Genomic DNA, 23,502 nt, shown 5'->3' with positions numbered 1-23,502 from the left:
TGCGAGAGATGGGGGTGCAATACTCAATGATGTTCCCGGCAAAGCTAAGAGTGACGGCGTTGGAGCGGGTGCACTTTTTTACAACTCCAGAGGAAGCCATGCAGTGGTTGGACGCAAACGAAAAGCGGATCCGTTTGAAGGAATGAGCTGACTGTCTGAATCTGCAGTGTGTTGGAGAAGGCCGGCTGAGGCTCTACAACATCCTTAGGAGCTTACAGGGGACCCTTCTTGTTTGTTCTTTTTTTTTTTTTTTCTCCTTCCCTTTGGGATTGAGGTAGTATGCAGGGGGAATGCGAAGGGTTTGATGTGAGCTTCGCAGGACATGGGGACTGCCTAATTTGGCGCGGTGGGGGTATTTACAATTTGAGATTCCAGTTTAATTACTGTTCGCCATTTTACTGTTATATTGGTTGAGTGGAATATGATTATACATAGAAAGGGGGGGAGTGGAGAATTGTTGGAAAAGGGACGAGTTTTAAAATGTGTCTAAGAGGGGAAGGCGAGGGAGGTAGGGGGGAATTTAGTAGGGATTATGGACCAGGTTTGGAAAACCCGATGCTTCACGGGAGTACTCGAAAACGGGAAGTGGTGGGGAGTAGGAGGGGAGGGGAGCAGGGGGTGAGGGGGGAAAGGGGTAGGGTAGAGGCAGCATGGGGAGATACTACAAGGTTTGATGGTTTTACTGGGTGGGATAATGAGGGATAGAATTAAGGTGTTGAGTTGGAATATTAGAGGGTTATCAGATAGGTCTAGGAGAGCGGCAATAATTAAATATGTTCAAGACCAGAACTCGTCAGTAATATGTCTACTAGAAACGCATCTCACAAAGGAGACAACACATGTTTTAAATAGGAGATGGGTGCAGAAGGCCTATCACTCCACCTTTTCCAACTATGCAAGGGGTGTATCACTGCTGATCCATAACTCTGTGCAATATGAAGAGATAGAAGTGTATGTGGATAAAGAGGGACAGTGTGTGGCCGTCAAGTGTAAAATATTTGGCAGACTCATGTGTATAGCTGCAATATATATACCACCTCCATATAAGTGCACCAAACTAAGGGAGATAAGGGAGTTCTCTGAGAAGGGGGGAGTAATCCCTTTTTTACTGGTGGGGGACTTCAATAATGTGATAGACCTGTACTGGGATAGGAGTAGTAGACCTCCAGGTATTCAGGATAGTTGTATGACTTCGTTTGGCACTCTTATTGGGGAACTTGGAATGGTGGATGCCTGGCGAGTGAGGAATGGGAGGGTATCCTGCTTCTCTTGTTATTCGGCTTCACATAACACTCTGTCCCGCATTGACATGGCTCTAGCTAGTGATCTGATGGATGCAATGATAAGTGACGTGCAATATCTGACAAGAGTGATTTCAGATCATAGCCCAATTCTAGTGTCCATACGACGGGGAACCCTGACAGGGGGAAGGAGGGGAGAGTGGAAGCTTCATCCAGCATGGATCCGTCATATTAATATGGGGAATATAGAACGGGATCTTGGGGATTTCTTTATCCACAACGAGGGTAGCACTGGTCCGCTGGTGGTATGGGATGCGATGAAGGCATACCTCAGGGGGCTCCTGTTCAGGGATATCTGTAAACGTAAAACACAGACGAGGCAGGATGAGAAAGATAGGCTGGAGGCCTTAGATAAGGCAGAGCTGGAAGCAATCCGGAGTACTACTACGGACGCGAAGCAAAATCTTAGGCAGGCGCATGAACAGGTTAATAAGATGCTTTTGGAGAAGGCGGTAAGGAAGCAGGCATTCCAAAAATTGCATTTTTATGAGGAGGGGGAAAAAGTTGGTCATCTATTATCGGTCATAGCTGCAGCTCAAAGGAGTAGTTCATTTGTGCATGGTATGGACACGGTGGAGGGGACACAGGTCACTGAGGTTGAGGCGATCCTTGAGGTCTTTAAAGATTTCTATCGCACGCTATATTCTTCTAGCGGAGAGATGAGGGTGGAAGAGGTGGACTCATTTCTTGAGCGAGGTGAGCTTCCTGTGTTGTCTGTGGTGGATAGAGATAAACTGGAGTCACCTATTACTATTGATGAACTGGAGGGCGCTCTGCATGGCATGAGCAATGACAAGGCACCGGGAGCAGACGGGCTACCAGTTGAAATTTATAAACAGTTAGAAGAAATCCTATTACCCAAACTATTGAAAGTCTTTGAGGTGGCGGAGGGGGAAGGTGTATTGCCTGAATCTATGAGAGAAGCAATAATAGTAGTAATTCCTAAGGAGGATAAAAATCCGAGGCTTCCAGACTCATATAGACCCATCTCGTTATTAACAGCGGACGTGAAGCTTCTGGCTAAGGTGTTGTCAAACCGGCTGACTGGAGTTATATCTAACCTAATCCATATGGACCAATCAGGGTTCATGGCCAATAGGTCGACAGCTGCTAATATCAGGAGATTGTACCTTAATCTACAGTTGCCGCCTGACAACCCTGGCCGGAGGGTGATCGCTTCGTTAGATGCCCAGAAAGCGTTCGATAGTGTTGAGTGGGGGTATCTGTGGAAAGTGTTGCAGCATATGGGTTTTGGCCCACGGTTTGTAAAGTGGGTGCAGCTGTTGTATAATAGGCCTACTGCTAAAGTTAGAGTTAACGGTATGACCTCCTCAGCGTTTGAGTTGCACCGGGGAACGAGACAGGGCTGCCCACTATCGCCGCTCCTATTTGCTATTGCAATAGAGCCTCTGGCGGCGGCCATTAGGAAAACAAAGGAGATCCATGGATTTAAGTATGGGCATTTAGAGGAGAAAATAGCTCTTTATGCTGACGATTTATTACTTTTCTTGGGGGATCCATCAGCCTCATTGGATCATGCCATGCAGATAATAGAGAAATTTGGAGAAGTTTCGGGACTGACCATTAATTGGTCTAAATCGAGCCTCTGTAAGGTGGATGGGGAAGTAGCCTGGACAAATGAGGATACTGGGGCTAACAAATTGAAGAATGTGGACGAATTTAAATATCTAGGTATCCAGATATCTCTGCCAGTAGAAAAATACATACAGGTGAACTTATGGCCGCTCCTTAAAAAATTGAGAACCAAGGTGGATGCCTGGAACAAGCTACATTTGTCAGTTGTTGGAAGGGTTAATTTACTAAAGATGGTAGTAATGCCTAAACTCCTATACATACTGCACAATGCCCCTGTTTGTATTTCAAGGAAAAGATTTAAAGGGATAAACTCGCTGTTTAGGGACCTGGTGTGGGGTAAAAAGCAGCCTAGGGTGCGATTAGAGACTTTACAAAGGCCGAAGGATGAGGGGGGTCTAGCAATCCCAAATCCGGAATTGTATTATATAGCGGCGCAATGTCAACACCTCAGGGGTTGGTCTGATCGAGAGAAAGATGGGGGCATTAAAGAAGTACTGGAATACATAGTGGGTAGAAGTCCATTGGTAATGGGACTAGAGGATGGTGCGGTGGGGCTCCTGGGTAGAACATCTCCTACAATGGCACTTATAAATAAGACCTGGGATAGGCTGAAAAGGGTGAGAGGGGTGACCCGGTTAACCAAGTTTACACCTATCTGGGATAACAGTAATCTCCCGGAGATTCAGAAAATGGGGAATATTGAGGAGTGGAGACGCAAGGGTGTAATATACATGCATCAGATATTGGACGGAGGAATTGTGAAATCGTTCCCGCAGTTAGAGTGAGTTTCAGTTACCGGCGTCCGGCTGGCTCCACTACAGACAATTAAAACATGCGATTGCAGCCCAAGCGGCTAAACAAAGTGTGGCCATACAGACTGACCTGGTACTGGAGTATGTGTGTAAGGGCGGAGGAAGCACTAAAGGGATCATTTCTGGCACATATAAAGATATACTACATACCTTTCTGTTAGAATACCCAATTAAAACTAAATCTAAATGGGAGGAGGAAGTTGGGCCGATAACGGAGGAGGTGTGGGAGAGTATCCTGGCGTATGTCCCTAAACTTTCCATGAGCGAACCGGCCAGACTGTCTCACCTATACGTGATTCACCGGGTATATAGGTCTCCCTTACTGATGTTTAAAATGGGGTTGAAAAGGAATTCGGAGTGTCCAAGGTGTCAGGGATCTGACGCAGGTATTTTTCACATGATGTGGTCTTGTCCGAGACTGGTCTCCTTTTGGACTAAGGTTATCCACAAGATAGGAAGAACATATGGGTGTGTTCTCCCCAGGGAACCAGTGATCTGCCTATTGGGATATGTTGAGGAGCTTGGGGTGGAAAATACTATGAAAATTGTCATTGCTAGGCTGCTGTATGCGGCAAGAAAGCTAATCGCCAGGTCCTGGATTAAAAAAGACCCCCCGACCAGGGGAGAGTACATTAAAAGGGTGAAGTGTATTCTTCAGCTGGAACGGGGAGTGTATGAAAGAAGGGGGAATGTTAAAATGTTTGAGAAGCTCTGGTCTCCTTGGCTGCAATGCGGATAGGACGAGTGATGGACCAGTAAACTGATATGGGACGGGGATAGCCGTCTGAGACCTCTGATGTGTATGTTTTGTTTTATTTGTGTTACTAGTTGTTCCTCCTGCACAACGGGATGGTTCTATACTACAGTTGAAGGGTATTATAAGTGTGTACTATATGGGATGTAGTATCGGGGAGAAGTGTTGCTGCAGGGGTGGGGGAGGGGGCGGGAGGGGGAGTTAAAGGGGTAATAGATGTGATAAATTTAATTTGGATGCCGATTTGTTATTCTGTTGTATGTACTCTGTTTTAATAAAAAAGTATCTGATTTAAAAAAAAAAGACAAGGATGGACACATTACTACAGGATGGGAACAAGGATGGACACATTACTACAGGATGTGGACAAGGATGGACATATTACTACAGGATGTGGACAAGGATTATTATTATTATTACTTATTATTATAGCGCCATTTATTCCATGGCGCTTTACAAGTGAAAGGGTATACGTACAACAATCATTAACAGTACATAACAGACTGGTACAGGAGGAGAGAGGACCCTGCCCGCGAGGGCTCACAGTCTACAGGGAATGGGTGATGGGCACATTTCTACAGGATGGGCACATTACCAAAGAATGGGGAAAAGGATGGGTGCAAAACTACAGAATGGGGACATTCCTACAAAATAGGGACCAGGATGGGGCATATTATTACAAGAACAACAGGATAGGGCACATTACTATCATTATATATCATTGCCTCACATGTTTAGCATTAAATAATGTTGCATTTCTTTTAAAGGGAACCTGTCAGGTGCAATATGCACACAGGACCTCGAGCAGTTCTGGGTACATATTACTAATCCCTACCTAATCGTCCCTGTATACACTAGTATAGATAAAGAGATCTTTAGAAAAAGTATTTCTAAAGATCTTATATCGTATGCTAATGAGCGAGGGGACTAGTCCCCTGGTCGGTAATTTCCCTGACTAGTCGGCCCTATTACCATGTTAGTATACCCCTGTGGGCGTGCTATCATGCTAATGAATATGCATCAGAGGAGGATGTCACTCACCTCTCCACTGCAATCACCGCCCGACGCTGGATTTCGGCTCAGTGTGCATGACCCCGGAGGTTCAGTCATGCGCATTACTTCAGATTGAAGCTGGGATGTGTACACTCAGCTTCATAGTGCGCATGAGCCAAAATCCAGCGTCTGGTGGCGAAGAGATGACTGAGATCATCCTGTGACGCTTTACATTCATTAGCATGTTAGCACACCCACAGGGACGTACTAACATTCTAATGGAGCTGACTAGCCAGGGAAACTAACGCCCTTGGGACTACTGCCGTCGCTCATTAGCATACGATAAAAGATCTTTAGAGATACTTTTTCTAAAGATCTCTGTATCTATGCTAGTGTATACAGGGACAGTTAGAAAGGGATTAGTAATATACACACAGAACTGCTTGTGGTCCTGTATGCATATTGCACCTGACAGGCACTTTAAGGTCTCATGTTTTGAATTGTTTCAGCTTCCGAATGTTATACTGAGTTGTGTATGTAAGGGTATGTTCCCATGATCAGTGTTTGTTGAGGTTTTAACAGTGCCAAAACACGCAGCTTCAAAATTGCGAGTAATACTGATCGTGGGCGAAAAGCCCAATAGAGATTTAACAGATGTGGTCCTGTAGAACTATTGCCCCTGTTCTAATGGATAAAAAAAATTTTTAATAAGAAAAAAAAAACAAACTATACAACTAGAAATTAAAAACCTACAGCTTCTTCTGTTGTTCTTTTTTTTTTCTCTCAGACCTTTTTCCTATCTGCTAACTTCAGTAGATATACTTTCCCTCGGATAGATGATGATTAATGGGCACAATAGGATGTTCATGCATGTCGCACTAAAACCTGCCACAAGAACATCCAGACCTCTGCTCTTTCTGGGCTTTTCTTCCAGTGGGTGGTCCTCCCAGTGACTGGCAGATATCACTGTATCTATACAAACAGTGTGAAGGACACCATGAATTGTTGGGGAAAGAAAAGTTCAACTTTAGCGTTGCAGTCTCCATTCCAAAAAAATAGGTTACTTAAGCGTTTACCCACATTGTTACATTGCGCGAAATGATCAGCTAGAAATCGCTTGCAATTTGGTATTCCCTCATAACATATATACTAACTTTATATTTGTCTTGTTTCATCTCTGTTGCTTTGGCCTCTATTTCTGTGACTAGGAGATCGTCAACTTTAATTGTAGGAAACTGGTTGCATCTATGCCACTGTTTGCCAATGCTGACCCCTGCTTTGTCACTGCAATGCTCACCAAGCTGAAATTTGAGGTTTTTCAACCTACTGACTACATAATTCGGGAGGGAACCATTGGCAAGAAGATGTACTTTATCCAACATGGTGTTGTTAGCGTGCTTACTAAAGGCAACAAGGAGGTCAAACTCTCTGATGGCTCATACTTTGGAGGTAAGAGTTTTAATACTTGGATTTTTACTAGAATTATTAGTGTTGTACTTTAAATCTTCTCTTTAAGTTGTGAGTGACAATGCCATATCTGCACACATGTATGAAGAAGGTCAGGGCTGTCATCCACATGCTGCATCTGCTACTGCTTGGTCTGCTGATTAGCAAGCAGTGCAGCTAAGAAATTATCCATTAGTGAGTCAGAAACACACAAATGAATAATTGCAATGTGTTACTCTTAAAGGAGTTTTCATTTAATTGAGGCCTTACGTTAATACAGTAAAAGACCTGCAGCACAAATTAATTGCATCTTGATTTGTCTACTTAATTTCTACTGCTGCTTAACACATTGGAAACATTTACTGATCCCATTTATGTGTCTTTCCGAATAGCGGCCTCTTTCCAGCCATTTGCAGAAATAGGAACATTGTACGCTGTCAGAGCCATTACTACCCTTTTAATTCCTTATTTTATATTTTATAATGTATAAAATTGTTGTACATCCAGATTGTCATTTTCAGCTCCTGTATGGCAGTAGGATCAACCTTCAACAGATAAACCATGTTGAGTGTGCAAAATAACTTAAAAAACACCTGACTTTTTTTCTTTTTTTAGAACTGTGTCTATGTACCCTGCAAGTTTGTTACTGGCTGATTTGTTAACTCTCCGTTATTTTCAAGACTGGCTTTTTCTAACACTCCTGCATGTGTAGCTGCACGTTCAGAGCACAGTGGGCATTCCCCCTGAAGCATGCTGTATCTCCTCTATTCTTTCAGTTCTCTAGCCTGTATGCCTGAGTCTTGTGCTGCCTGGCTGTGCAAACTGAGATTTCTCTGAAAAAATGTAGCCCCGAAGTCTCCATGGGCATATGCAATGCAATGTAACATGCTGTGAGTGACTAACATTATCTTGCCTTCTACACTTCTCAGACGTAGGTTAGTAGAACCTTACATGTGACTACAGGAATAGGCAACACACAGGATTTTGTTTGTAGTCTGCAACCATGGAGCAGCAGTCAGATACAGTATGAAAATGTCCAGTTGATCAAGTCCTGTCTAACTACGTCTATTATTGCAGAAATCTGCTTGCTGACAAGAGGAAGGCGCACAGCTAGCGTCCGAGCAGATACATACTGCCGTTTATACTCTCTCTCTGTGGATCATTTCAATGAAGTGCTGGAAGAATACCCCATGATGAGGCGTGCATTTGAGACAGTTGCCATCGACCGACTGGATAGAATTGGTACGTCTGCTTTAATTCTTATTGGTAGAGTAATGTCTGCTCACGCGAAAAATTGGGTGCTCGAAAAAAAGAAGTCAAAGTTAGATTATTTTCGGCACACCATGGGTGGAATAATAGGACTCCAAAAAACAATGTATTTTTTTTTTTACCTATTCATGTACCTTTTTATTTTCCATCTTCAGCTTTTAACTATGGAGTCCACCTGAATGCCATTTCTCTGATATAAGACACTGTGCACACAGACATTCCAGGTATAGCAAACCTATGGTTGAACTGATGCGATGTGTCTGAACTCTGCCTCTGAGACCTCTTGTTACAATTTTGTTCTTATTTTCTAATTAATGGTCTTAATATTCTCATTTTTTCTATGATTGTTACATGACTCCACTCAAGCGGATACACGTTTTTGTCTATCACGATGTGATTTATCTTATGTTTTATATCTATACTATATTCTTTGATTTGATGGTTTGTATCACCTGTAGATAAGCACCTTGATAAAGGCCCAAAAAGGCCGAAACGTTGGTCTCTGGACATCTGTATTATTCTTTTTTTACATTTTTTCTGCTTGAAAAATAAAAAGTGGACTTATATTGCAAATATTATTTTTTTGGACTCCTATTATTTCACCCATGGTGTGCCGAAAATAATTTACCTTTACTTTAAATCTTATTTATTAACAAAAATCCTTCTTTCCTTTTGGCAGTACACATCAACGGGTTGTCACTAGGGATGAGCGAAGCTGTTAAAGTTCAGCTTGGCGGGTTTAGCCGGACTTTAGATAAAGTTTTGTTTGGGATCCGGTCTTGACCTGAACTCCATTGGCAGTCAGTGATTGGGCAGGTCTGGTCTCCGCCCACATGCAGCCAGCCATAAACAGAACACTTTCGGGGGAGGGAGAGTGGGATTTTTCCATTTTATTTTTTTGGATGCACACCGTATCCAACCACACTGTTGTTACCCCCAGTGCGAGTTGTTAAAACACTACAAGCAGCTCGCACGGGGCTGAGCACTGAGCGTACCCCAGCACAGTGAAGCTCGCGCCAGTGTTTTGCATACGTAATGCACCCGAACTCCAAATTTGTAAGTCTATGTTTGGTACAAACTCCAAACCTCGCATTCGCTGATCTCTACTTGCCACCTTGGCACAATATTCTTCTTTATAAGCAGTTCTACCAATACAGCATGCATTGAAACATGATGTTACTTTTTATGCTGTGTATATGTAGGAGACACATGGCACATTACTGACCTGTGGAAGGTAATGTATGCCATATTTTATATGGACACTGTTTACGACTATTAGTAGTACAAGGTATTGCGCACTGATGTTGATCACCTGTGGTCTTCTGCACACTGAGTATTGGGGAAGGTAAAGGGAGCTTATAGTATAGAGCTGTATTTACATCACTTGTATATACTAAAAAAGTACACAAATCTGTAACGTAATGTGCCCAAAGGTTGGTTTCTTGTTTTTTCCTAAAACATTTACAAGTTTTTCCAAGCTGTTTGAGTCTTGGGACACTTCAGGGCGCCCCTACATTAAAATAAAGTAAAGCAAAGAAAGCTTGAAAATATGCAATGCCTATAAATTGCTATAAACTGTAAGCGTATGAGTTTTACCTAAAAATAGAGGCTTCCCATTTTTTGATTGCCTTTGTTTGATTTGCTGTACCTTTTAAACTGTGCCTACATTGTGCCCCCCGCATCAGAACAATTATTACACAGCACAACAATGTTTTTGCTACTGAGGGTAAAACATGTGTTCTTTACTAATTTGAACATGCTGATTCCAAATATGAACTCAGAATTTGCACAGCACGTCCAGATTTTGAGTTATACTTAGAAAAGGCCATACGCCTATTCAGGCATTGTTGAAGATATTCTTACACACATTCGTTGACCTCCCCGGACCTATCCGGGCATGTCCAGACAGGTATGGGAGCTGATATCAGCACTAACCAGTTATGGCTATATGTAGGACCTATCCAGACATGTCCAGACATGTCTGGGAGCTGATATCAGCACTAACCAGTTATGGCTATATGTAGGACCTATCCAGACATGTCCAGACATGTCTGGGAGCTGATGTCAGCATTAACCAGTTATGGCTATATATAGGGAGTGCTGACACCAGATTTACAGATAACTGTTGGACAGTGTTCAATAAAGTTTTCTTTTAAAGCTAGTAGTGCGATTTATCTGGATTACAATGAATAGACGTAAATGTCTTAACGACCCGGACAATTTTTGTTATGTTTGCGGTAAATTTATTACGTTTGATCAACGCAAGAATTTGACCAGAAGAGTAAGAGTTGCTTACAAGTATTATTTTGATTGTCAAGTAGGAGATCAGGATAAAAACTGGGCACCTCATGTGTGTTGCACTGTGTGCTACTCTGGGCTAACGCAATGGTTGAATGGGAAAAGAAAAGGATTGACATTTGCAGTGCCCATGGTTTGGCGTGAACAGAAAGATCATATTTCGGACTGTTATTTCTGTATGACTAAAATTGCCGGATATTCAAAGAGGAATAAATCACAAATTGTGTACCCTGACTGTGAGTCTGCTCGTAAGCCATTACCACACGATGCGGAGAATCCAGTGCCTGTTCCTCCTTCACCAGCCGCTGCTACTGAGACAGACAGTGATAGCTCAGATCCTAATAAAAAAGATGATGGCAGCGATGATGAATTTCATGCCCAAGAAGATCAGGAATATCAGAAGAGTAAGCCACACCTACTAAACCAATCTGATTTAGATGATCTGATACGAGATATGTCGTTGTCTAAAGAGAAATCAGAACTGTTAGCCTCTAGACTTCAGGAATGGAATTTGTTACAAGAAGGCACATCAATATCACACTTTCGTTATCGACACAAAAAGTTAGCTTCATACTATGTCATGGAAAATGGTGTCTGCTTCTGTACTGATGTGAATGGGCTTATGCTAGAGTTGGGTTGTAGACATTTTCCAGATCAATGGAGACTGTTCATAGACTCTAGTAAAGCAAGCTTGAAAGCTGTTCTGTTGCACAATGGCAATGAAAAGCCATCTGTCCCCATTGCACATGCGGTTGGAATGAAAGAGACCTATGCTTCTATGCAGATCATTCTGAAATTGATTAAATATTCAGAACATCAATGGAACATTTGTGCTGACCTCAAAGTTGTTGCACTAGTCCTTGGTTTGCAGTTAGGTTACACTAAGCATATGTGCTTTCTGTGCCTATGGAACAGTCGAGATGACAACAACCATTATAAAATTAAACGGTGGCCCAATAGAGATGAACATAAGATTGGTAAGCACAATGTTCAACACGAATCACTTGTCGATCCACTTAAAATTTATCTTCCACCTCTTCACATTAAACTAGGACTAATGAAAAATTTTGTAGTAGCAATGGATCGTCAAGGGAATGGATTTAAGTATCTGAAGGAAAAGTTTAGTGCATTGAAAACTGAAGCCAAACTCAAAGCAGGAATCTTTATTGGTCCTGAAATCCACCAAATAATCCATGATGAAATCTTCAAGAAAGAACTCACCCCACTTGAACTAACTGCATGGGATGCATTTATATTAGTAGTTCAAAACTTCCTTGGAAACGAAAGAGCAGAAAACTATGCTGAACTAATAGACAATATGCTTCAAGCATACGAAATGCATGGTGCCCGAATGTCATTGAAAATGCATTTCCTACATTCACATCTTGACTTCTTCCTCCAAATATGGGTAATGTCAGTGACGAACATGGTGAGAGATTCCACCATGACATTACTATGGAAAAAAGATACCCAGGTCGCTTTAACCCCAACATGATGGGTGATTACTGCTGGTTTTTGCAACGGGCCACTAGGACCACTCACAAGCGCAAAAGCAAGTGCCTGAAGCACTTTTAAAAGTACTCTGCTGAGTTCAAGGCGATTTCTTAAGCTACTATAAGTGATTTTTAAGTTTTTTTGTTAATTTACCTATACTTTTTCAATAAAAATGATAATACATGTTGTGAAACTGTGGGACATAACGATTCTGTATCTTTATTAATTGCTTATTTTAATTTTCACAAAAATTGGAATAACTTAATATCTTGACGTGCTACAAAAAAACTAACTTCAGATTTGGATTCAGCGCATTCGATTTAGTATAGCGCACATGGTTTTTGCCAAGTAGCAGACAAAAAGTGTTTATTTGTTGGGCTGTGTTATTTACTCTGTGCCCCTTGAGTAAAAAAAAAATCAAGATCGGACTTAGAATGATGTCAAATCCCCAAAAAACAAGAGCCTATACTTAGGGAGTGAGAGATCAGAGCTTTCGCCTCTTCTGCACCAGTGCCCTACCATTCCAAGCTCTGCTGGACGCCCATCACCGTGCCTGTCAGTGGCAGGAGGTTGCATGTTACACTGCTGTGCAGACACTGGCACCATCAGGACATGCATCAAAGGCATCTGGTCGCAGTCCGTAATGTCACAGCTCCCTGCTTGGAAATCAATGCAGAAATCATATATCGCTTTGTTATTTAGTAGGTACGTTTTTTAAATTATGTGAAAGAAAAAAAAAATCTTTCAATGGGGAAAAGGATAAATTAGAAGCAATGTCAGAGAATATTGAAAGAGTTAATACACATGCCTATATCTATCCTAAAATTAAGAAGGTGAATAATAAGGGCCGGCTAATGGACCATGTAGAATATATTTTTCTTTTTCTGTATGAATGGTATGTACTTGAACTATGTAGCCAGCAATTCGCATACATTCTACATTTACATGTGAAGAAACTGTGCCACTCTTTTCACATTTAAATACTCATCAAATTGCCTGAAGTCTGGAAGCCATGGACATCACTAAACATTGGGTTTCCTCCTTTGTTCCTCCTTTGCCAGGCCTTTACTGCAGTTGGCTCCAGTTGTTGCTTGTCGGTGGGTTTTTCTGCCTTACGTTTGTGCTATCTATGTGAACTACATGCTCGATGGGGTTGAGATCTGGTGATTGATTTGGCCATTGAAGAATATTCCACTTCTTTGCACCCTGGATTGCTTTCACAGAATATTTTGGGTTATTGTGCATCTGTACTGGGAAGTGTCATCCAATCAAGCTTGCTGCATTTGAATGAATCTGAGTAGAAAGTACAGCCCTGTACACATCAGAATTCATCCGGCTGCTTCTGTCCTCAGTCACATCATCAAGAAACACTAGTGGCCGAGGACCATTGGAAGCCATGCATGCTCGACAATCACACTGCCTAGATCCAAACAGTGGATGTGGTGTGCTTTGGCTCATGAGCCTTTCTAAGTCTTTTGCATACTTCCTGCTTCCCATCATTCTGGTGCAGGTTGCTCTTAGTTTCATTTGTCCATACAATGCATTTCCAGAACTGGGCGCCTTCTTTAGATGCTTTTTGACAACATCTAATCTGGCCTTTCTATTTTTCAGGCTCATAAATGGTTTGCACTTTGTGGTGAACCCTCTGAATTTTCACTCAGGAAGTCTTCTCTTTATGGTAGACTTAGATACTGAAATACCTACTTTCTTGAGAGTGTTTTTCACATGGGTGGATGTTGTGAAGGGGTTTTCCTTCACTAAGGAAAGGATTCTGTGACCATCACCACCATTGTCTTCCTTGGACATCATGGCCTTTTTGGAATCCCATTCTCTCCAGTGTGCTTATTTATTTTTTTTTTTTTCAGAATATAGAAAACGGTTGATTTGCCCACCCCTAACATCTCTGCTATATCTCTGATTAATTTCTTCTTTTTTTCCAGGCCAATGATGTTCTGTTTTTCCTCCTTTTGAGAACTCTTGACTGCATGTTGTAGGTTTACAACAATAGCTTGCAAATGCCACACCTGGAATCAGCTCCAGACCTTTTAACTGCTTAATTGATGATGAATTAATTAGGGAAAAGACCACACAGCTCATTAACCCCTTCACGACCGGCCAATTATGCGCTTTAGCGGGTTTTTTTGCCTTTCTTTTTCCGAGAGATGTACCTTTTTTATTTTCAGTCAATATGGTCCTGTGAGGGCTTGTTTTTTTGAAGAATGTGCTGTATTTTTACTGTGAGTTTTATCATATAGTGTACTGGAAATCGGCCAAAAAATGCGGAAAAATTGCAAATAAAAAGTGCGATTGCACTATTGTTTTTGAGATATTTTATTCACTGTGTTCCCTATATGGTAAAACCGATGTGTTGCTGTGATGCCTGAGGTCGGTGCGAGTTCATAGACACCAAACATGAAAAGGTTTACTTTTATCTAAGGGGTTAAAAAAAATCAGACGTTTGTCTGAAAAAAGTGGCGTACATTTTGCGACATTTTCTGCAACCCATAGCATTCTCATTTTTTGGGATCTATGGCTCAGTGATGGCTTATTTTTTTCACCTCGAGCTGATGTTTTTAATGGTACCATTTTTGCGCAGATGCTACGTTTTGATCGCTTGTTATTGCATTTAGCACAAAATTTGTGGCGACCAAAAAACAATTTTGGTATTTGGAATTTTATTGCCACTACGCCGTTTACTGATCAGCTTAATTGATTTTATATTTTGATAGATCAGGCATTTCTGAACGTGGCAATACCAAATGTGTGTATATTTTTTTATATACATACACACATATTAAACAATATATTTTTTTTATAATATAAAAAAGAAACAAGTCCTCCTGTCCTTTCTGCAGAACTCACAGAAAAAATACTACTTATTAAAACAATTATACTTTATAAATTAATCTTGAAACCCATATTCAATAGAAAATAACTGATTAAATCTAGGATTGGATAGTCCACCTATGTAAGATAATGGACGTGAATCAAGAAAGGAAGAACATGATGAATCAAATGTCAAAGTATAAATTTCAGTGAGAGAAAAACGAAAGTTATTAACTATCAGAAAATGTAATAAATAAATATCCAAAATTGAAAGGTAGGGAAAAGATACCATTTTGACCCTACATTGCACACTCTAAGGCTATGTGCGCACGTTGCGTAAATACATGCAGTTACGCTGCGCTTTGTAGCGCAGCGTAACTTCATGCGTCCTGCGTCCCCTGCACAGTCTATGGAGATTGTGCAGGGGCCGTGCGCACGTGGCGTTTTAGAGCGCAGCGCTTCGGCTACTGCCGAAGCGCTGCGTTCTAAGAAGTGACATGTCACTTCTTCCGTGCGCTTTGCCGGCAGCTCCTGCTCTGTCTATGTCACTACGGACATTTCTGCAGCGATTTAAAGCGCACATGTGCTCTTCAGATCGCTGCAGAAATTTCTGCAGTGACTGTACGCAACGTGCGCACATAGCCTAAGGCTGGTTTCAGACGTCCGTGTTTAATCAGGTACCAGTCACACGCATGCTTATGGTCATACGTGTGGCACACGTGTGACATCCGTGTTTGCATGCGTGTGACAGGTACCGGAGAAAACAAGAGTCTGTGAAATAAAAAGATTTTTCATATTTACCTGCTTTCTCCGTCTCTGCTCCTGACTGCCGCTCATTATATTCATCGATTATTCACCGCACTCAGGAAGCCGGAGCATCGCGAGGACAGCACTGCGGGGACAGGTGAGTATTCACAAAGCACAGTGACATCCAGGAGGTCATCGGAGTCTCCAATGAACTCTGATGACATCCTGATGACCCCTGCGACACCCGCGCTACAGCTTCATCAGAGTTCACTGGGAACTGTGATGAGTCACCGATGCTGTCTCCGCAATGTTCCAGCTTCTAGGTTCTCACCACACACACACACACACACACACACACACACACACACACACACACACACACACACACACACACACACTCTCTGCTGTAAACTCACCCAGTGATGCGGTCCCCGACACTGAAGTCCCCAGCGCTGTCCCTGCTTCCAGCTCCACAGGGCACTGAATATTCAGTGAGTATACTGAGCGGCGATGAGGAGTGGGAGGCAGCAGAGCCGGAGACAGCATCGCTGAAGAGAAGTAAATATAGAAAATATTTTTATTAAAATGACCCATATTTTCTCCAGTATGTTTTACACTGATGTCACACAGATCACATCAGTGTGCGATCCGTGTGACATCCGTGCTGCCGGAGATGCCTGCGTGTGTGCGTGCGGGGTCATGAAAGGTCACACGGTCCGTGTGCAAACACGGATGTGTGAGGCACATCATAGAATAACATGGGTACGTGTGACATCCGTGTTAAAATCGGATGTCACACGTACCTAAAACACGGACGTCTGAAACTAGCCTAAAACTATGAGAAAAAGGAGAACAAAACAAGAGTGTAGTGCAAAATATTCAAAGTTTAATGCAAAAGAACTGGCACAGAAAAAGGATCAGCAACACATTCCATGGGACATAAGTAACAGCTATTGCATGTAATCACAATGTATAAGGGAAAAATATAGCACAATAACGCCGGCAGGTCTGAACGCAGTCAGAGCGAAGAGAACATCACAAAATAGAGTAAAATATAAACAATTGACAAAGAATTATAAATGTTATTATAACTAATACTCAATATTGCAAGATACCCAATATATCATGCTAGGTAAAAACCAATTATATAGCCCTGATATTGCACATAACCCTAGCATCAGAGGAAGATTTTGATTGGTCAAACATTAAACCCATAATAATAATTAAACCCACTGTTACAAGAAAGCTCCAACCAGATAAGGACAGAGAAAAAGTAGAAAAAAGACCATGAATGGCGTAAATACATGGTGATCACCGTGACATACCCATGGTCAGTAACAACAGCCCAAAGAAAGCTGCAGAGCGGTCCCCCAGAGACAAAGGACCCTGACGTACGTTTCACGATCTTTCAAACATTCAGATAATTTCATCAGGGGGAAGATGGAACACAGTAAACAAACCATGCTTTTAAATATGGCGCCCGACCGCCCTCACCGCTCCCACGCCAGGGTCAGCGCGGATGCACCAATCAGGCCCTGGGCTCCGGAACATCATCGGCAATCAACGCCCACTGATGAACTAAGCGGGAACGCATCACCCGACTCCCGCATGTGCGCAGAGGCGATAATGATGCCGAGGACGCCGGACCAGTACACCTGGAAGTGCAGCCGCGCAGTAAGGAACAAGGAGGGGGGAGGACGGTCAGGTGGAATATGAAGCAGTGCAATAATACCATAACATAGAGGGGAAACATCAGATAACAAGAAACATAATATGAAATCTTCATCAGCTCTTTTGATGAGGGATCCCCGTCATGGACAATATTTGAATATCAATATGGTTTATATCCATAACCTAAAAATGCCACATGGATGAAATTGAAGTTCCAAAAAGTGCCAGAAATGTATGTGTATCTTGAAAATTAAAAATAACATAAAAAATAATTAAAAACAAGGCACAGAGTACCAGGGAAAACAGGAGAAAAAGACACCTATCGCAAAAAGAGTTCATTTAACCTCTTAGGGGACAGTATTCCTAACATATAAATCCAGCGTGTTTCGTGCTGGGCAAGAATTTTTCGTACATTCCTGCCCCTCGCGCCTCATGAATGACATCAATGACCCCAATTTTTAGGGATGTAGGATCACAATCATGGAAAGCCCGAAAATGGCGAGGAATGGTCATTAAGGTAGATGCGTCAACCACTGTCCGGGCCGCAGCGATATTCGTCACATGTTCCCTCACGTGTTTACGCAGTTCTCTGCTGGTGAGGCCAATATATATCATGCGGCAACCACACGTGGCATAATATAGCACATTAGTGGTTTCGCATGATATATAGTGTCGGATATCATAACTGCGCTGCCCATCAGCAGATGTGAAGGAAGAAATGCGAAGGACATTGCTGTAGGCCAGACAGTGGCCACAAGGGAAACATCCCTTCAGGGGGCTTCTGAGATCCAGAAACGTACTAGGCTGGCGTGGAACACAGTGGCTCCTGACAAAGATATCACGTAGGTTTCATGACCTGCGGGATGTCATAAGGGGGTTTTTAGGTAAAAGTTCCCGTAAGGTGGAATCAGATTGGAGGACCCCCCAATGCTCATTCAAAATAGACCGCATGGCGGACCATTCGTGGTTGTAGGTTGAAATAAATCGGATTTCATCAGGATCTGAGGAACTACTGGCCTTAGCCGCACAACCATAAAGCAAGGGGGAATGAGGGATGCGCTTCGCCCGTAAATAGGCTCTTTTTATGCTCCTATTACTATAGCCCCGCTGTTGAAATCGAATTTTTAAATCCACCGCTTGCTCCTCGACCTTCAAGTCAGAGGAACAAATGCGTTTCTTACGCAAAAATTGACCCGTCGGGATGGCTCGAATAGTCGATTGATCATGGGACAATGAGGCGTGTAACAAAGAATTAGTTGGTCATTTTGTGAAAAACATCCGTCTGTAAAACCCCATTAACATAGACTTCAATATCAATATCCAAGAAATCCAGATGCTTGGCACTACTCTTGTAAGTTAACCTGATGTTAAATGGATTCACGCCAAGTCGGCCCATGAAATCGTCGCGTTGCTCCGTCTTACCCGTCCACAAAATAAACAAATCATCTATGTACCTCAGCCAGCACTGCACATGGGAATTGGCCGGCCCGCCCCCATCACACAGCTAACCTCTCTCCCAGAAGCCCAGGAAGAGGTTTGCGTACGAGAGCGTGACTCGCCCACCCCAGGGCCTTAGGTGACTCGGTGTCGGGCCGGACTAGGCCGGGGTAGTCAGCGGTGGCGGGTCCCGACTCCGTGACCCTGGTGGAGTCAATTAAAATGGCGGTATGGGGGAGATGATGATAAAGTTTATATAAAATTCGTAGAACACAACACATGGGAAAGAGTGGGCACAACTACACCAAACATGTACTGGAAAATCCAGAATAATGGAATGAAGCAAGAGGAGTCCCTTGTTGCATGCAAAAAGTGTGAAAAAGTTTATTAATAACACAGAGAAATATTATTAAGAACACTTAAAATGGGAAAGATCAAAGGGGTGATCCACCCATGAGCAGATTGGCACATCACCACTAAAACCTCATGGCATAATGCAGATGGAACAAATCACATAGGCTCAAAAATAACAGTACCAGAGAACAGTATACAGCAATACATAGTCACCAAATGTAGGACTAACATAAATATGGTACAGATCAAAGAGAGCCAATACAATACCAGATAAGTAAATAGTGAGGGAGATAGTGTGGGTGCGCCATATGGTGCCATATTTACTTATCTTGTATTGTATTGGCTCTCTTTGATCTGTACCATATTTATGTTAGTACCAGAGAACAGTATACAGCAATACATAGTCACCAAATGTAGGACTAACATAAATATGGTACAGATCAAAGAGAGCCAATACAATACCAGATAAGTAAATAGTGAGGGAGATAGTGTGGGTGTGCCATATGGTGCCATATTTACTTATCTTGTATTGTATTGGCTCTCTTTGATCTGTACCATATTTATGTTAGTACCAGAGAACAGTATACAGCAATACATAGTCACCAAATGTAGGACTAACATAAATATGGTACAGATCAAAGAGAGCCAATACAATACCAGATAAGTAAATAGTGAGGGAGATAGTGTGGGTGCGCCATATGGTGCCATATTTACTTATCTTGTATTGTATTGGCTCTCTTTGATCTGTACCATATTTATGTTAGTACCAGAGAACAGTATACAGCAATACATAGTCACCAAATGTAGGACTAACATAAATATGGTACAGATCAAAGAGAGCCAATACAATACCAGATAAGTAAATAGTGAGGGAGATAGTGTGGGTGTGCCATATGGTGCCATATTTACTTATCTTGTATTGTATTGGCTCTCTTTGATCTGTACCATATTTATGTTAGGCTCAAAAATAACAGTACCAGAGAACAGTATACAGCAATACATAGTCACCAAATGTAGGACTAACATAAATATGGTACAGATCAAAGAGAGCCAATACAATACAAGATAAGTAAATATGGCACCATATGGCACACCCACACTATCTCCCTCACTATTTACTTATCTGGTATTGTATTGGCTCTCTTTGATCTGTACCATATTTATGTTAGTCCTACATTTGGTGACTATGTATTGCTGTATACTGTTCTCTGGTACTGTTATTTTTGAGCCTATGTGATTTGTTCCATCTGCATTATGCCATGAGGTTTTAGTGGTGATGTGCCAATCTGCTCATGGGTGGATCACCCCTTAGATCTTTCCCATTTTTAAGTGTTCTTAATAATATTTCTCTGTGTTATTAATAAACTTTTTCACACTTTTTGCATGCAACAAGGGACTCCTCTTGCTTCATTCCATTATTCTGGATTTTCCAGTACATGTTTGGTGTAGTTGTGCCCACGCTTTCCCATGTGTTGTGTTCTAAGTTCTATTTATGGGTTGGAGCAAACTTCCGTAACCTATTTATTCAAGGTGGTGCCGTCCCCATTTGTTTCTTGATATATAAAATTCGTGACGCCACCTGTGGTAATTTGCAGCTATGGAGCCGCAGCTGCTGGAAGGGACCTCCGGGCCTGATGTTATGGCAGCTGAGGTGTTTCTTGCTCTCCACAGATAGAGCGGGTACCCCGGGGCAACCTTTGGTGCTTGGTAAAGTCTATAGTGTTTGTTGATGTGGTGCAGGATAAAGCAGATGACACAGGGCTTGCAGTCAAGATGTTTACTCACTGTTCAGTTTCAATGCTGCAGCTGACCAGTTACCCACGGAATGCCAGGATCCGCTATCAGGGACCTCCGCCGATCCCGGATAGTTCAAGGGTCAGTACCGGTGCACCCCTCTGTGTCCTTTCTGGCTGTCTCTTTAGCGCCAAACTGTACTAGGCTATCTTGCGCCTCCACCACAGGGCCTGTCCAAAGGTGGCTGACCTAAGTCGTATCTTGCTCCCCTTTGCTGCAGGCGCCCAGGGCCAAAACCCGCCACAGACCACCTGCAATCTGCCAGGCCTTCGGTTTCACTAAAAGTAATGTCTTTCTTCTTTCAGTCTAGGGACCGTCCCTGTGTTGCAGCCGGATCCCTCCACCCGGTATTCTAGTGGAACAGGTCCACGGGACATTCGTACTTCTGTGACACCCTGGAATCCCTTCTATCGGTGTCACCTGGGCCTAGCAAGATCCCAGGATCTCCACCAAGAACCTCCTTCTCTCTCTGTCTTTTCTGTCTGCTGTCCTTTCGTAACAGCCCACCTCCTCACTCCTCTACTCCTTCTTACTGACTGCTTAAACTTGAACTAGCTGGTTCCCCTTTCTACTCCCTGACTACTCCCACACCCTTCCCTGGTAGGCTCCAACCCCTCTTAAGCCAGTGAATGGGACTTAAGGCCCCATAACCAGGCATACTGGTCACTACTCTCAGCATTAATGGAGTGTCTGCCTTAAAACCTGACCCGGTGTGTGACCTACCAATTGGTGTGTGCAGGTTTTGTCTGTGAACCGGTAGATGACCCCATTCTTACCCGGGATGGGATACCACACCTCTGGCTGAGGTGCAGTACCTCTGTGGCAACGGAAGCCTCAGGGGCGCCACAAGCACGCCGGCCGTGCCCATGGCAGTGCCGCGCTGTTGCAAATAGTATACATCTTTAAATAAAAAGAAATTGTGGGTAAGGACAAAACGGAGCAACTCAAGAATTAAATCAGACATTGGGCCATCCCGACCGGAACTCAAAAGACAATACTTAGTAGCATAAGTATTTTCTAGTTGATAATACCATGTTACACTGAAATGCCATTTGCGGAGGGATTCTCCTCCAGTGAACATCGAGATTTAGCAGCACTGAGTCACCACTGTACTGCCAGCACCAGCGCTATAAGCTATTTACTATTAAATGAATTGTAAACTCCTGAGCAACCTTTAAAGTGCTGCCAGGTAGTCCAGCATATTAATGAACTCTGTATATATAAATATACAGTATTTCTGTCACATGTGCCATGACAGATGTGACAGAAAAAACCTCCCCAGGTCCTGCCAGCTCACCCCCTATAACCTCCCCGGTGTTCCTTGGTGTCCCCGGTACCTTTCAGAGCGTTAATCCCCAGCAATTCCTTCTGTTCTTTCTCAATAGATGGCGGCCGCATGCGCAGAGCCGCTGTCAGTCAGCTTCCTGCCTTCAGTGATGCTGTGCTTACAGCACTCACACTACTGCTGTGGACCCGGGGATCTAATGGATGCGACACTTCTGGGGCGGCTGCAGCCTGCTATTTTTAGGCTGGGAAGGGCTAAATAACCATGGCTGTTTCCACTCTGAGAATACCAGACCACAGCTGTCAGCTTCACCTTGGCTGGTGATGCAATTTGGGGGAGACCCCACTTTTTTTTTTTTTTTTTTAAATTACTTATAAATAATTAAACAACAGCCTGGGGTGCCCTCTGTTTTTGATTATCAGGCAAGGTGAAGCTGCCAGCTGTGGTCTGCAGCTGTTTGCTTTAACCTAGCTGGCTACCAAAAAAAGGGGGAACCCCACGATTGTTTTTTTAATTATTTAATTATTTTTAGGCTAAGTACAAGGCTAAGCACCCTTTAGTGCCACATGAAAGTCACTAAAGGGTGCCAGCTTAGAATATGCAGGAGGGTGGAACATTATATATGTTTGACATTCATCCATCCTAACTTTTTAGGCTATGTGCCCACGATCAAGATTTTCAGCGTGTTAGACGCAGAATGTTTTCGCTGCGTCCATAAGGCTACGTTGTGCAGTACAAGCGCAGTGGAAGGAATTTTAGAACTCTCCCGCCTACTGTGCTTTTTTTCTCCGCAGCATAAACTGACCTGTGGTGCAACTTCCTGAGCAGTGGCATGTCAATTTATGCTGTGGAGATGAGTGTGTTCTCTGCGGGGAGAATAGAGCTAAAGTCTGCAGCAGCCTGAGCGCAGATCGTGGGCATGGGCAGCTGCCGTGGAAAATAGTCCCATCTCCGCAGGAGGGCTGGCACTGTGTACTAGACGCGATGTCGCCGGATCGTGGGCACATAGCCTAAAAGTGAGAAATTTGGTGCTACAGCAACATTTTTGCAAAGAAGTTGTGGATTCAAAATGCTTACTATACCACTGAATAAAATCCTTCAGGGGTCTAGTTTCTAAATTGGGGTCACTTGGGGGGTTTCTGCTGTATAGGTACCCTAGGGACTCTGCAAATGCAACATGGTGCCTGCAGTTTATTTCAACTTTTCCAAAATACAAATGGTGCTCCTTCCGTTCCAAGCCCTACCTTTTATCCAAACAGAGGTTTTTGACCACATGTGGGGTATCCCAATGCTCATAAGAAATTGTATAACAACCTGTGGTGTCCAGTTTTTACTGTTGCCTCTTGAAAAAGTGAGAAAGTTGGTGCTAAAGCAACATTTTTGTGAAAAAAAAAATTAAAATTTTTAATATGGCAACGTAAAGTT

The 23,502-nt window shown here is 42.8% G+C and overlaps 1 protein-coding gene across 3 annotated transcripts in view; it reads left to right on the top strand.

The window, feature by feature from the left end:
- The window catches only part of HCN2 (hyperpolarization activated cyclic nucleotide gated potassium and sodium channel 2), a 162,675-nt gene that overhangs the window by 132,282 nt on the left and 6,891 nt on the right, over positions 1–23,502 (top strand). For all 3 annotated transcript variants that reach the window (XM_075352873.1, XM_075352865.1, XM_075352878.1), the window contains 2 exons: positions 6,665–6,905; positions 7,980–8,144. In XM_075352873.1, the coding sequence (XP_075208988.1) occupies positions 6,665–6,905; positions 7,980–8,144 (406 nt within the window). The remainder of the gene's footprint in view (positions 1–6,664; positions 6,906–7,979; positions 8,145–23,502) is intronic.

The sequence above is a fragment of the Anomaloglossus baeobatrachus genome, chromosome 1, assembly GCF_048569485.1.
Source record: "Anomaloglossus baeobatrachus isolate aAnoBae1 chromosome 1, aAnoBae1.hap1, whole genome shotgun sequence".
NCBI classification, from domain to species: Eukaryota; Metazoa; Chordata; class Amphibia; order Anura; family Aromobatidae; genus Anomaloglossus; species Anomaloglossus baeobatrachus.
Note: the sequence above shows the minus strand (reverse complement) of the source record. Positions and strands in the feature narration are given on the sequence as shown.